At 47.8% G+C, this 16229-nt stretch overlaps 1 protein-coding gene across 2 annotated transcripts in view; it reads right to left on the reverse strand.

Moving 5' to 3' along the window:
• QSOX1 (quiescin sulfhydryl oxidase 1) overlaps positions 1 to 16229 on the reverse strand; it is a 43262-nt gene that overhangs the window by 26677 nt on the left and 356 nt on the right. For both annotated transcript variants that reach the window (XM_035280248.3, XM_035280245.2), the window contains exon 2: positions 4209 to 4309. In XM_035280248.3, the coding sequence (XP_035136139.1) occupies positions 4209 to 4309 (101 nt within the window). The remainder of the gene's footprint in view (positions 1 to 4208; positions 4310 to 16229) is intronic.

The following is a 16229-nucleotide window of genomic DNA, read 5'->3' on the forward strand; positions in this document are numbered from 1 at the left end:
ACCTTTCTTTCATCGCTTTACACAGGAGCTTCTGGAAGACCTCCAGCCACTCTCTAATGGCAGAAAACCGGGCAACACCAGGCTGCTGTTCACAAAACTGCGCAGTGCTGACAGCCTTCTTGGGGCCAAAAGAGCTCAAGAGAAAGCACACTTCCCAGGTGACACCGATGGCACTGAATTCCAGCTTTCAAAACATGTTTTAAGGAAAATGGTCCAGCCTCCAAGTATTTTATGGTAAGCCCATGAGGATCCATAACCTTCACCACTTCCCACACCGTGGACCATCTGTGAAGAAGACACCCCAAACAGCAGCTGACTGCTGAGAAAGGGGCCACCTCCTTTTCCAGAGAGAGGCAGGAGACATCCTGGAGTCCTGTCTTCACCCCGACATCTCATCTTCTAGTAAAAGCCACAGAAGGTAATGGCCCAGACTCTACCCCTACAGGGCATCCACGCTCCCAAACCTGCATTCAAGGACCTGCCATTCCTGGGCTCCCTCCTCCCCCAGTGCTGCCTCATCCTTCAACATGAGCCCACACAGGGCCTTGCCACTTGCCTTCCTGCCTGCCTGTGAGGCCCACCCACACCCCTCCTCTCTCCCAGGCAACCCCATCTGTCCTTCAACATCAAGTGGAAGTCCCCTCCTACACGAACTCCTCTCGAGAGAAAGAGCTCCGTGAGTCCAGCAAACTCCCATGGCATTCGCTGGGTACTTGTGGCTGGCGCCTCTCACTGGCGCTCTGGGGATCTCACACTCCTGGCCTCGCCCACAGTGGGGAGTGCAGTGCTGGGCACCCAGCCGGCATGCCTGCAGTGGCTGCTGACAGACAAATGGACTGCCCGAAACGCAGCGGCCACACAGCAGGTACCAGTAGCCCTACGGGTGGCCCATAGGAAGGAAAGGAAGCAAACTACTTTTACTGAAGCCCAAATCACACCAGCATGGCGGCACTTTCATACAGAAGACCTCACTTCACATTTGGCAACAGTCCTCGTAGGCAGATGTTATCATCCCATGTTTACAGACAAGGAAATGGGCCCACGGCTGAGGCACTGCTAAGTGACTTTCCAAGCCACACACTGCAAGCAGTTAGGCCAGGATTTGAAGCCACATCACTGATCTCCTCAGAGCCTTGAAAAGGAAAGCCTCACCCTTTCCCACCCCCATGCTGCTGTGCTGTGTAGCCCTCATTCCAGCCAGGCCTTTGGCCATAAATGGGGGACCCATTTCATTCCCACTGAAGGGCACTCCTGAGGCCCATGAAGAAGACCCTTGACCCAGAAGTTCCAGCCTCCAGGTCCCTCAGCTCCAGCCAGAACCTGCAGCCAACCAGCCCCTCCCTCTCCCACGTCTGTTTTCTTGCAGCTGGGCTCTGGCTCCAGCCTGATGGGGACCTGCCACAGCCCGCCTGCCCTTCAGGGCCCAGGTGTTTGCTAAACAGGCTGGGCTGGTAGAAGCTTACTGTTTGCTCAAGGTGACAAGGGAGGCAGAGGGAAAGGACAGTGACACAATACACCAGGGGAGGCCAGACTCTTGTGTGTGGGCCTGTCCCCATCATACCAAAAACACTCTCCTCCCCTCTCCTCCTGCTTCACGTGGGTCCTCACCTTGCAACTCTTCATGGGCAGAGGGCAAGCTTGGGCTCCAGCCCCAGGGAGCAGCAGGCAGGGCAACAGAGCTATGTCTCTGCCCACCAGCAGTCCCCAGGTCGGCTCTGCTAGCTAGGGATCTGGCCACGATGCCCTCAGCACACAGGCTCTTCATGGGCCAGTCTCTGGAGATTGGAATCTGTTTGAGTAGTGTTTTCTAAACACTGGAAACAAACTTGTAATAAGCTGTCAAATCAACATATTTAATCACAGCCAGTATTTTTTTTTTTTTTTGAGATGGAGTCTTGCTCTGTCACCAGGCTGGATAGCAGTGATGCGATCTCAGCTCACTGCAACCTCCACCTCCCAGGTTCAAGTGATTCTCCTGCCTCAGCCTCCCGAGTAGCTGGGACTATAGGCACATGCCACCACACCCAGCTAATTTTCACATTTTTAGTAGAGATGGGGTTTCACCATATTGGTCAGGCTGGTCTTGAACTCCCGACCTCGTGATCCGCCTGCCTCAGCCTACCAAAGTGCTAGGATTACAGGCATGAGCTACTGCGCCCAGCCTACAGCCAGTATTTTTAAAAAATAAATAGAACAGAAAATATCACAGTATAACTGTACTTAGTAAAAATCAACCTTGTTTTATGAAACTTTTGTTTTAGTGATAATAGATATATGCAGACTTTGAGATCACAATGTCAAAATATATATTGCTTACAGTTGGTCACAGTAGAAAAGAATCTGAGAGCCGCTGCATAGGACCTCAGAGCAGGGGCCTGCCAACAGCTGGAGCCACTTGGCCTATGGACTGGAGTCCGAGCCAAAGATGAGCCAAAGGTTCCTCCAGCGAGGCAGAAAAGGCTTTGCCAGGGGAGGCCACCATGCTGGTCTGTGGACAGATGACTACCAGACTGGCCCTGCCAGGTGCTGCCCACCTGGACACAGGGAGGGCCGAGAAGCCCAGCGAGAGCCACAGCGCCCCTCCCACAGCCAGCCTCACAGTTCAGGAGAGGTGACTCACCTGAGGCATCCAGGCTACGTGCGCTGCGTGACGAGGGGAGGCGCTGAGGAGCCTCTGACCTCCTGGGTCTGGGCTGCCTCCTTCACCCCAACTGCGCCCAGCCTCTCCCAGGCAGTCAGAAAGCCCAGGGGTCAGGCCCTACAGAACTCCAATAGGTCATCCTGCCCTGGATGCCAGACCCAGGTCAATCCCTCCCCTGGGGGCTGGGCAGTGGCTGGACCCCTGTGCTCACTGGGAGAAAAATGTCAGCCTATGAATGACGGTTCCTGCTGCCACACTAATTTTCCCGGAGCTTCCCACTCAGGGCCACTCACCTTGGTTCAGCCAAAGGAATAGAGTGCCCGATTTGAATATTTTCAATCACACACTTTAGGGCCAAGGATAGCACCGTGTCCCTGCCAGGAAGGCCTTTTATTTCAAAGGGATGATTGACAAGAGTCCCTCTGCTGCCACTTTTCAATGTCACGGCAGTAGCTATTGGTTCATAACACTGTCTCCTGACCAACCTGGCCTCAGCTAAACCTGGGCCTGGGCTGGAGCCTACGTGGTAACAGTTTAGGAAAGGCCTTCTTTCACTGGGCTCCAGGAACAGAACGGTCAGTGGAGTTAGAGTTGGATGTTCCTGGTGGAGCCGCAGCCTTATTTCTCAGACGGATGCTGCCGGGGTAATTAGGCTGAGTTCTGGCTCACGGTTCTGCTTGAAACTTGACTGCCCCCACCCCTGGCTCAGAGGTGTCTTGTTCCAGGGACAACGCCTGGCATTTCAGCTTTCAAAGGCACTCCCTAATTATTGTTAATGGCTACAGAGGAAACTGCTTTTCTAGATGCCATTCTGGTGGGAGGGTGTGTATTATTTATAGCTGGAGATACAGAGACAGAGACTTGAATTTGGCTTCTCTAATCTGTAAGAAAACTAATTGGATTTGAGCCAGGCCTGAGCCCAGGAGAGGGCCCTCACCATAACTGCAGCAGCCTTGCTGCCCTGGGCTATCCAGGGCCTCCTATTTGAAAGCCTTGGAAGCTGTTCAGACATTAATTAAGCTGTTGATGCCCTGCGGTGGGCAGGCTGGCAGGCAAGGCATCATCACAGATCTTGTGCCACTTTCTGCCAGAGCTGGGGTGACGGAGCCCTCATGCCTTGGATGTGATAACTCCCATGCCAGGGATCCCTGCTGCCTGAGGCACTGGCATTCTGACAGTGGGGTGAGGCTACCCTGACATGTCCCTTCTTAGCTACTTGTGGTTGAAGGCACTTGCCTGATGAGGCTGAGGCTTGCCAGAGTGTCTGGGGTCCCTTTGTGGGGATCACTATGCTCCTAGAGTCTGACTCTGCCCACAGATGGGTCAGAGCCTAAATCCTGGTTTTGTAGAGTTAGATCAGACCTCTAAGGCTGGAAGGTCAGGAGGGCGAGCAATTGAAGAGGACCTTGGGAGCTGGGAGCTCTCACCAGCCCAAGTGATGATTACCTCCCAGCTCAAATCAGAGCAGCCAAAATCTGCCCATCCCAACACATCCCAGCAGCTCCCTTCCCTTATGAAGGGAAACAAATCAGGTCCAGCCCGCCTTCCCCTCCTGTCAGTCACGCACCCTCACAGTCGGGAAGCCAGGGATGTTGAAGTCTCTGCAGACTGCACTATTGGTCTCCTCGGCACAGTCCAGGGCAGCGAGATTCAGGGCTGGCCTCCAGGCTGAAAGGACAAAAAAAACGAGCAGTAAGTAAGAGGGGCCAGCACCCCCTCTGCCTGCTCATCTCCCCCCATGCAATGTCCCGCCCTGACAACCCCTCAGCACCTGATCCCAAAGCTCTTATGACAAAGGTCACACCTTCCTCCGAAAAGGACCCTGAGATATTCCGTTTGGTCTGCATTTGGCTAGTGCCTCACAAAAGGGAACCTGTGCTTAGGATGATTAGCATAAGTGACTGCCTCATAATAGTATCCGTTTCCCCATCACTATGCGGGGCCAGGGATAGGGGCTGAGAGATGTTGAAGGAGTCTGCCCTCCTCTGCACCCCTGGGGAAGAGCCCTGGTATTGCCTCTGTCCTTGGGGCCCCAAATGGCATCAGTTCCAGAAGGATGGAGAACATGCCTTAGGGGATTTGGAATTCCCCAGGGGACTCTTGGGGAAGGTTCCTGGGGCCAGAGGTACTAGTAGTCCGAAGAACTTGACTGGTTGGGGCATAGGGTATTGGGAACTTGGTTCTCAGCCAGGAAAGGGGGCATCTGGAATCCAGGAACTGCAGGGAAAGAAGTCTCGAGGACACAGTCTGGCAGATTAACCCAGTCCCTTCATCAGGCCCCAGGCCACAAGGCCTCTAGCCACTGAAACGTGGAGAGAGAATAGGTCCAGGATCCGGGAAGAAGAAACAAACTTATCTAACAGGCAGCTCTCCCGAGCTCAGATTCCTGGTCAGTCCACTGGGCAAGGAGCTGCCTGAGCAAGGGGAGGAGGAGAGGACTGGCAGAGACCAGGCTGCCTGGAGAGGAAGATTTCTGGAGCACGTGGGAGCTAGAGAAGAAGGGAGCAAGAAGGTGCCAGATGGGAAGTGTTTGCCTGAAGGGCTCAGGATGCGTCTCTGGGGCATATGAGAGGAGGACCAGGCCTGCCTGGTGGCCCCCACAACTCCCATTTGAAGCTCATGCCCCAGGAGCAAGGAGTGGAATTTACACAGGCAGCCCACCCAGCACCCATTAACCATAGAACACTAATATGTGAATAACATCCCCAACGGTCACAGTTTTACCAGGACCTCTGACCCCACCTGAAACGTTTTGGATCTGTCTCCCCTCAAATCTGATGTTGAAATGTGATCTCCAGTGTTAGACTAGGTGGGGTGTGGTGAAAGGTATTAGACCATGGGGTCAGATCCCTCATGGACAGCTCAGTACTGTCGCCTTGGTAATGAGTGAGTTCTCACTCTGAGTTCTCCTAAGATCTGATTGTTTAAAATAGGGTGGCACTTCCCAACCCCCTCCTGCTTCCTCTCCTGCTTTGCCTTCTGCCATGAGTAAAAGCTTTCTGAGACCTCCCCAGAAACTAAGCAGATGCTGTGGACAGCCTGTAGAACCATGAGCCAATTAAACCTCTTTTCTTTTTTTTTTTTTTTTTTTGAGACAGAGTGTCGCTCTTGTTACCCAGGCTGGAGTGCAATGGCGCAATCTCGGCTCACCGCAACCTCTGCCTCCTGGGTTCAGGCAATTCTCCTGCCTCAGCCTCCTGAGTAGCCGGGACTACAGGCACGCGCCACCATGCCCAGCTAATTTTTGTATTTTTAGTAGAGATGGGGTTTCACCATGTTGACCAGGATGGTCTCGATCTCTTGACCTCATGATCCACCCGTCTCGGCCTCCCAAAGTGCTGGGAATGCAGGCTTGAGCCACCGCGCCCGGCCTAAACCTCTTTTCTTTATTAATTACCCAGCCTCAGGTATTTCTTTTCAGCAATGCAAAAATAGCCTAATACTCTACCCTAGAACTTATTCCTTATGATGTCTGAGAAGAACACAATTTCAGAAGATATCAGAGCTTCTAAGAACACTGTATGCCTGAGGAAGGAGTGTTACCCTCACTTCCATGAGACAGATGTAGGAAGAGCTTGGCACACCCTGACGCATCCCTTGAAAGAAGGCAACTAAAGCTGAACTTCTTGGGTCTGATACAAGTGAGGGGCTCTGGGAGCTGGGAGGAAGGCCTGTGGCCACACCACCCCTCCTTTCCATAGTGTGCTCTTGGCATTGTAGCTTCTGGACTCTTCGCAGAAGGGAGTGGGTGGGGGGTCAGGGAGAGGAAGTAGATGGAGGTATTTACCAGAGACAGACTTCAAAAGTAGTAGAGTCAGAGCCACAACATATGATGCCATTTCCCCAATCTCCTCAATACGCCCTCATCAAACACTTTCTGGGGAGCTTTCCTGACTCCCTTAGCACACAAGAATAGCAGCTTGAGTTTATCAAGTATCTGCAAGCTGGGGTGCATCCTTTGACTTTAAACACCTGCAGGGCGGCCAGCACAAAGGCAGGTATGGTCAGGGCCTGTTACATTCCAGACCCAGGATACAATCCTTCTGCTCCTACCACGGGATTGCTGGTCCCAACCTGCCTCCACATCCTGTCCACTCTCCTTCCGAAGTCTCTTTCCCCACCCAAACCTCCATCTCCTCATGCCTGTCCTAGGTTGGCGTGAACCCGTGATCCAGTTTTTCACTGGCCTCACCTCCAACCTACCCTCCGTGTTCCATGAGCTAGTACAGGTTCTCATGGCAGGTCCTCTAGAGAAACAGCAACATCTTATTTCTCTCCTGGTAAGGTTCTAAAATGCTCTACCCCTCACTGGCCTCTCTGGTCACTAAATGATGTTCTCATTCTGTGGATCTAATGACATCATTCTCTATTCAACATTCTTTGAGGGCTCTCACTGACTTTAGAAGAAAACCTACAACCAGAAGGTAGTTCTCCATTTGGCCCTGTCCACACATCCAGCCTCCTCTTACAGTTATTTTATGTTAAATTAAGTAAACTATATTTGTAAAATATAATTTCTAAGTCAATTAAAATACTGAAACATTAATTGCTGAACATAAGTTTAAAGTATATATGTTTTGCCATCTTGCTTTTGTGTGCCATAGAAAATGTAAACATATTTGGGTCTGTAATAAGCATGAAAAATTGAGGAAACTCAGTTCTAAAAAAAAAATCAATTCTAAAAAAATTGAGGAAACATGTTTCTAGAAATTATGAAATGGTGAGTGTTGATGGAAGACAGTTCACAATGCTTGCTAGTTTTCACTAGAAATTAAGATTACTAAGGAGTAAAAACTAATTAATACAAGGCAACTAAAACTAGAAATAATAAGGGACGCAACTTTGTATGAAGGGAAGTATGGCAGGGTTTATAAAGAAAGTCATAAAATATGAGGATGTATTTTGGGTAAGAGAAAAAGAGAGTCACTGTTCTAAAGTAGAGTTGACTGATTATTTCACAATGAGAAAGAGGAAGAGGACAGGACACAAGGAAGTTGTGAAGGGACAAACTAATGCACACACGGAAGTTGTGAAGAGAAAAGCACTTCAAGTGTGGTCAAATGGGTATCGTTTTTGTATTTTTAAACAATAGCCTTAATATCAAAAGTGCACTGACGTAAAACCAGAATTTAGTCCTCTCTGTTAACATAAGCTTTTCTTGAAGTACTGATCTGTTCTTAAAAAGAAACAGTGAAAGGTATTTCTGTACCTTTTAGGTAATTATCCTAAGAAAGCAAGATCCTTTGTTTTATCAAGATGATTCCGTGTTTCATGTTGTCTTTATTAGGTCTTTGATTACTTAAGAAAATGGAGTCCTCTGTATAAAAGAGCTAAGGTTTTTTCCTGCAACAATGTAACATTCTATATTTTCCTTTTGAAGTCTTTTAATGATCATTCTGGCTAGATGAATGACTGTGAATTAACAGTGATCTGTGATCCAATTTTGATCAAGTGATACTTTCGTTTTGCTTTTTTGTTTTTGTTTTGAGAGGTCCCACGATGTCACCCAAGCTGGAGTGCAGTGGTGTAATTGTGGCTCACTTGTCCTCAACCTCCTGGGCTCAAGTAATTCTCCCACCTCAACTGCTTACGTAGCTGGGACCACAGGAGCACACCACCATACCTGGCTAATTTTTAAAAATTTTTCTATAGAAATGGGGTCTCCCTATGTTGCCCAGGCTGGTCTTGAACCCCAGGGCTCAAGGTATCCTCCTGCCTTGACCTCCCAAAGTGCTGGGATTATTGGCATGCGCCGCCATGCCCGGCCTGATTACATGCTTTAATTTTAAACCTTTGATTTTTTTTTTTTTTTTTTACAGACTTCCCAAAATCGAATTCTAAATTAAGTCTTTTTGAACTTGAACTAGTTTTGGAACATTCCAGGGGCTTCTGGAACATCTCAAAGATTCTGCAAAGGAGAGATATAAAACTAGTTATGCTCATTTGATATATTAATTATACAGGAAGCTTTGTCAAATAAGAAACGATGTTTAACTTTGACATATTTATTAATGGAAATTTATACTTGTTATTAATGTGTATCCCCAAAATTATATGATAGTCCTAGAAATATGTATTATCGGCCATAATTTTGGTTATTAGGTTAAAATGTTGTATCCCTCAGCAATAACCAAAGTTCCTTGTCAACTGTGCCATTATTATGAACTTTCATCAGACCTTTAACCATGACCATTTTAAGTCTTATTGTCCATAGTTAATTGCTTTATTCTGAGGCTTTTCTAAAAGCTTTTGTCTAAGCAACTATAATCCTAAAGTGCTGGCCGGGCGCGGTGGCTCACGCCTGTAATCCCAGCACTTTGGGAGGCCAAGGCGGGCAGATCACAAGGTCAGGAGATCGAGACCATCCTGGCCAACATGATAAAATCCCATCTCTACTAACAATACAAAAATTAGCTGGGCGTGGTGGTGTGCTCCTGTAATCCCAGCTACTCAGGAGGCTGAGGCAGGAGAATTGCTTGAACCCAGGAAGTGGAAGTTGCAGTGAGCCGAGATTGTGCCACTGCACTCCAGTCTGGCGCCTGGTGACAGAGCAAGACTCTGTCTCAAAAAAAAAAAAAAAAAAAAAATCCTAAAGTGCTTCACCTTCAAGGAGATCCATGGAAAAGTCTCTGATAAGTACCATTTCTAATAACTTCAAGATAATATGATTGGACTGGGAAAGAATTTCCAGAACTCTAATAAAAAAACTGATGGGTCTGCAAAACTGATTGCCAAGATCAAGCAGAGCAATAATTACCTGAAACTAAATGAACTAATGAGCTATCTATAGTTTATAGCAATTTGGTAACATATACTCTTATAAACAAAAATGGAGACATTTTCTGCCTATATGACCTCTCTGGAATTCAGAAACTATTTGTGAATATTCTTATTTTTATGGCAATATAGTTATTTACATAAGTTCAGTAAGCATCTTCTCTCTTTATAACAGGACACAATTGGAAACATTGGTCATATTGCCAAGGTTTTGAGTGCGATGCCATACTTGAGAATGTAGTACAATGAATCTATAGGTGCTGCAGGGGAAATCTAAAGTTGGGCTTGGTTTGGCTTCCCAGCCTTGAGAGGTTGTTCAAAGTCCAAGCTGAGATTCCTTATTGATAAGTTCCTGCAAAGCAAACTTAAAAAGAGCCTATGGGGTCAATCACTATTCTTGCCACACTTACGTAAACAATCAGGCCAAGTGTGATGAGACTAAACATGCTTTGCAAGCAAATTAGTCTTACCCTGATTATCTTTATTTTATTTTACTTCATTTTTTGTGAGATGGAGTCTTGCTCTGTCATCCAGGCTGGAAGTGCAGTGGTGCAGTCTCAGCTCACTGCGACCTCCATTTCCTGCTTACCCTGATTATCTTTGGTAGAAATAGGGATTGACTATAGACAGAAAAATTAAGTTTCCAAAGAAAAACTACAGTATACCTCTTATTAGACTGCAGCCCTGTTGATCCTTTTCAAGTTTTTATCATCTATCTATAAGCTGGACTGGATCCTGAATTCTTCCAGTTTCTTCCAATAACTAGCTACAGTTCTCCAACTAAGAACAAGAATTGTTCAGTGCCTAAAGCCCTAGAAGCAGAAGCTGAACAATTCGATGTACATTTCAAGGAATAAGTCTCTCAGTGCGTATGCAAGCACACTGAGATTCCTTATTGATAAGTTCCAGCGAGGCAAACTTAACAAGAACCTACGTGATCAATCACTACACAGACAGAGTTCACCAAAATGCCCAATGCCATAACCACAGACAATCAAACTACAAACCAGGACGAGGAGCTGATGGCTTCATGCTTTCCTAAAACATCTGAACAAGAGTCTCATTGGAATGAGACTTCCAATTTGGAACTGGAAGTCTCTTGGAATGTATCCTTGGAATTTATCCTGGTTTATGGTTTGATTATGTCTACCTTTTATCCTGGTTGATAGTTTGATTATGTCTACCTCTTTTGTCTGGCAGGATAACGCTGTAGTTAGAATTCTATAATCAGTGGCTTCTGTGGGTAACTTTAGGAAATGTTGGATTTGTCATGCTAAACCCAGGTCTTTACGTGACCAAAGGGATCCTTCAGTCTACTCAGTGGGTAACTTCAGCAACATCCCTGACACAACTGTTGTTCAAACTGTACCAGTGGTCCCTTCTATAGAGTCAGACTTTTAGACCCATGTGTTCTCACTCCCTGCTTTCATTTAACCCAGTCATGGGATACTAGATAACAGAACTGCTACCTACTAGTGGAACAGGGAATCTGTGCAATTGCTGACACTTTTTGCTGCACATGGATAGATACATACAGTATTGAGACTCAGTTGCAAAAAATGAACAAACAGTACTTGGTTAAAAAGGGTGAATTCCCCAACTGGCTCATTCTTTGATCTCTTCGATTTCAGTTGGTTTGGTTTGCGGGTCCCTGGCTAAGGGGCATATTCTAAACTCAGTATTCCTCTGGAGAGTCATGATAGTTTCCCTGTTAATACTGTACCCTCTCAAAAAGTCTTAAACGTCCATATGCAGCCATCTGCTGAATGTTAAATGGCCCCTCTCCAGCTGGAATGATCAAAACTCCAAGAAATGCATGATAACGAGGACCCCTTAACCTATAAATGATGTGTTAAGGTCAAAACGATGATGACTGAGCGTAGTGCTGATACCCTGTTTTGGTAACATTCGTACCAAGGTGAGAGCCTAACCAGAAGGGGAGAATTGTTAAATAATATTTATAGGAGGTCACTGGTTGGGACTGAGCTCCTGCACAAGACCCAAGAGACCAAACCAAGATGGAGTCCCTCAGGCTGGAGTTCCACGCCACCAAGCCAAAACTAAGCTGTTGATCTGACCTTCCAGGAAATCAGGAGAGAGTGAGATAACAGTCAAATCTTTTTTTTTTTTTTTTTTTCTTGAGACGGAGTTTCGCTCTTGTTACCCAGGCTGGAGTGCAATGGCGTGATCTCGGCCCACCACAACTTCCGCCTCCTGGGTTCAGGCAATTCTCCTGCCTCAGCCTCCCGAGTAGCTGGGATTACAGGCGCGCGCCACCATGCCCAGCTAATTTTTGTATTTTTAGTAGAGACGGGGTTTCACCATGTTGACCAGGATGGTCTCGATCTCTTGACCTCGTGATCCACCCACCTCGGCCTCCCAAAGTGCTGGGATTACCAGGGTGAGCCATCGTGCCCAGCTAACAGTCGAATCTCAACAAGCCAAGTTTGAGCCAACAGAAGGAAGTCTCCTCTGCTTCGACCTTTAAATAACCAATCTGGTTTTTGATCTGTTTCTGCTTTCTTCAGGCTTTTTCTGTCTAAAAAGCCAAACTCCTCTTCTCAGCTCATCAGAATACTCATTCTGTAAGGCAGAATGTGGTATTGCCCAATTCTAGAATCACAAATAAAAGCCAGTTAAGATTTCTGAATGTGTTATGATTCTGTCTTTTGACAAGTAACAGGAGACGGAATAGGAAAGATCCTTATCTGAATGCTCCATTGTTAAAGCAAAGCTGCATTTAAGCTTTACTGTCAAAGTAATGCAGAGTTGGGTGACAGAGGCTTTTTGAAGTGGCAAATGACTTAAATGCCTAACACCCAAATGATTCAGTAGCATCAGTCTAGCTCTACTACTGGGGAGAAAACATTTTCCTGGTGCAATTATTGCTCTGAACAGAGTAGTTTTCCTACCAACAACAGAATGAATGGACTAATGGAGAGGGGAAGGGTGGAGAGGCAAGAGAAGCTGGCAGTTGTAAATTTTGGAGTGATGGGTGAGGGGATGCCCTGTAGTGAGGGTGTTGTGGGGATTCTGCTGAGTCCCCACTGGGGGCTCTGTCTGGAGTCAAGGGCAGCGTCCCCTCCCCCACGCACAAGTATAGGGGGGGCACTGGGTGGAGTAGGAAGCCTTGCTTGGATTTTCACCGGCTAGCACTGTGAGCGCCACATGTCTCCTCTCTGGATCTCTGCTTCCTCGTGGATCAGCGAGGGCCAGGATGAACGATCTCTAACACCCCTTCCAGCTCTGACAACCGTTCAGGTACCAGACAGCAAACAACTCTTACCAAGAAACATAGGGCCTCCGAGTGTTAAGCGAGTCTGGGATTCCATTAAGGCAGAGGCACAGATTTACCCAAACCACCAAGAGCCAGTCAGACCTGGGGGTCTAGTGACTAGAACCTACCTACCCTCAGCTCTGGACGCTACACCAAAGTCTTCAGAGTTCTCCTGACACACAGAGTTAGTTTGTGCCATGTCCAGCTAGTCAGCACTACACAGTCACCACCTCACATCTTCCTTGTTGCTGACAGCTTCTGGGCAGTGATGTCATGGAATGGACAAAATGCCTTCCCTACCCCTCATGTCTGGCTGACACCCCTAGTCTGAGTCAAGGGGAACCACAACACCAGCAGAAGGTTCTACAACTCACACTGTCATCTGGAATCCTGTGAGGCTCAGGCCACTGGCCACCATGAGTGTGCAGTGGGCTCCTCCTACTCTGCACCTGGCTCTGTGCCGGGAATCACAGGTACAAGGAGCAGATGTGGCCTATGCCCTGGCAGAGACGGGGGCAAAACCAACACTGCTCACTGTCACTCAAACACATGCCTTATGAACCTCACCTCCACGGCTCAGCACATGCTGTTTTCCCACCTGGAGTATCCTTCCTGCCCCACCCACTTCTCTACCTGCCCAGGCTCCAGAGAGTGAAAAAGATCTGGGGTAAATGACCTCCTCCAGCATCTGTGTAAACCTGGCAAGTTACTTAAGTTACTTATATGTTAAAAAAAAAAGAGGAAGACATTATCCATAGATCAGATATTTTCCCAGGTAAGGACTGTACATAACTAATGGCCTGTGAAGGCCCATAGCAATGTGCTGGCATAAGGCAAGTGTGTAATAAATAACTACTGGCATAAAGGCCTTTGGTGATCAGATTAGCCCTCTGTGACTTTCCCTTACCCTGGATTCCTACAAGAAATGGTTGAACCACACGTTTGGCCTTTTCAAACACAGCTTCTTAACAGTTGCCAATTTTCCTTCTGTGAGCAGCTCATTTCCCCAACTGCAATACAAACAGTGCTTTATCACTCAGCAAATATTTGCGGATTGATTAGTCAGTAAATAGCAATGAAGGTCTAAAATGAATACAATCAATTTCCCAAACATATGGTGAGACAACAGGAGCTGCTCTGGAATAGAAAGGGGTGAACCAGGTTCTCAGAAGTACATGCTGTGCCCCAGGCAGCTGCCCTAGAGAATCTACTGCCCTAGCCATTGAAGAAATGAACCCTCTTCAGTCAGATTAAATGCCTGAAGCCAGCTACGCATGGCTGCAAAATTCTTATCTCTCCCTGTGACCTCCACTCTGTCTCTGTTCCTGCCCTAAGATACAGGTATCCTGAGCAGACAGCATGTGCTATACTCACACTGCCCAGGGTGGGATGAGAGCAGCCTTGTGAAAGCCCACAACCAAACTCTCTAAAGAAACCTCAGGACACAGAGATGACGCCAGACCAACCCTAGCTTCTCAGCAGGGCTTCACCAAGGAACACCCCTTTGAGTTGGAGTGAAGGACGTTCTTCCTTGCAGGCTGACAGCAGATTCTGCCAGTGCCCTCCTCCTATACGATCTGGCTCATGAGCTAACTCACACCAATGGCTCAGAGCAGACCTCCGGTTTCCACCGAAAGCCTGCACCTCCTATTTACCCTGGCTCATCCCCACAGACTGATGCTTCCATTTCCTTTTCAGGGGTTAAATTCTGATTTCACTTTCCTGTTTTAGGGAAAGGCTCCATGCACTGGGGAATCCCTTTTAGAAGTGGTAACCCTCACCCAGGAGCAGACTGGGTCAGTATCTAGATATGTAACTCATAGGAAAACTAACACTCCACATTGCAAGAGGCCAAACATGTGAGTTAGCTGAAAGCTAATCTTTGCTTCTAGCACTCTCAAGAAGGAAGAAATTTTAAAATAAATCCATCTGCGACCAACGAACACCTCTTATAGCCTCAAAGTGGAAGGAGATGGGGGAATTTTGATGATGTTCAGCTCACAGTGTCCCCTGAGATTACCTTCTCCGAGGTGTTCCAATTCCATAATCCATGTTCTCCTGCTCTCCTCCCCTGAGCAGATGTGCTGACACCACTCCTCCCTGACCAAATGTGTTGAAATGGTGGGAAGCACGTTCAGAAAGGTATAATCAGGTATTGGGACCAGTGAGGCATGTGGGCAAGTGTAAACTAGAGGTCAAAACAGCTTCTAAGTTTCCTTTAAAATTAATTTTCCAGGACCGTATGGCTAAAAGATGTACACATGCTTCCATCTAGCCACTTCAGAACCCAATCTGGAAGCTGCTCAGGAAAAGGGGAAGGGTGAGTCTGAGAAGTGCCATCTACAAAGGCACCATTCGACCACAGAGTTGAGTTTATGAAGAAATACCAACATCAGAGAAGGGGAACAATGGTTCCAGTTCCCCCTTCTCTAGAAAGAGTCCTGTTTTCAAAGATGCCCACAGTTCGCATTCAATGACCATTTCAGGGCAGGAGCCTGTGCCCATGCCCTACGCCCTAGTACCAGAATCGGGAAGCAGCTCCATTCAGAGGCAGCAAGTCAGGAGCAAACCACTGTCACTACACTACTGCCCACCAAATACCCACTACCTGAGTTAGGTGGATGTGTGACTCCCCAGGAATCTTTAAATTGTGGAAAGGAAACTATGAGACAATGTATGCCCAGTACCGAAATGATAAGTAAGGTGTCTGAAAGGACAGGTGCTCCGTAAACATTAATTACTATTATTACCATATTTCCTCGACTCTAAGCCTTAAGTGTTTCAAAATTTTAGCATTTCTGTAACAGAGTTCACCTTAAAATCTCTATACATGTGGTGGTTTTTCCTATCCTTCTACCCCTTGGGCTGTCATAAAATGAACAGTGTGTCTCATAGTTGATGGTGTCTTGGAATCCGGGAAATACAGTTTTGGTGCCCCAACCAGTGAATGGGAACATGGAGCAAGCGCCAAACACGCACCAAAGGCCTCTGGGTGCATGGGGTTAAAACATAAGGGTTCGGGCGGGGGAAGAGAGAGAAGGATGTGGCGGAGGCGGCAGGTCAGGAGAGGGCCAGAACCGAAACAGGAAAATGCCAGGGGGCCATACCCACATCAAAGGCAAAAATGAGAAAGGGAGTCTAGGTACCACCTGGATCAACCAGTCGAGGGAGTGGAGAAAGGTGGCGGGGAGCCAAAACACAAAGTCTGTTCCCTTCTCTCCCCAGGAAGGCGACATGGGTCCCTGGGCGAGAGGAAGCGGACTGGCACCAGGCTGGACTAGGAAGCCGTAAGGTGTCAGCAGAGCCTGCGGAGGATGGAACAAAGGAGACCTCTCGCGGCGGAGGAGACAGTCACCTGGCGGAGGACGAACGCGGCGAGCAGAGCAGGTCTGGGGGCACAGGCCGCGGAGAGGGGAGAGAAGCGCGGGACGCGGGCCAAGAGGAAGAGGCCAAGGGAGCGGGAGTCCAAAATGGGGCTGAAAAGTGTGAAGGTGGAGGGCGTGGGATGGGCGGAGGAGGGGCTGTGCACCCGCA

Source organism: Callithrix jacchus, chromosome 18 (genome assembly GCF_049354715.1).
Source record: "Callithrix jacchus isolate 240 chromosome 18, calJac240_pri, whole genome shotgun sequence".
Classification (NCBI taxonomy): domain Eukaryota; kingdom Metazoa; phylum Chordata; class Mammalia; order Primates; family Cebidae; genus Callithrix; species Callithrix jacchus.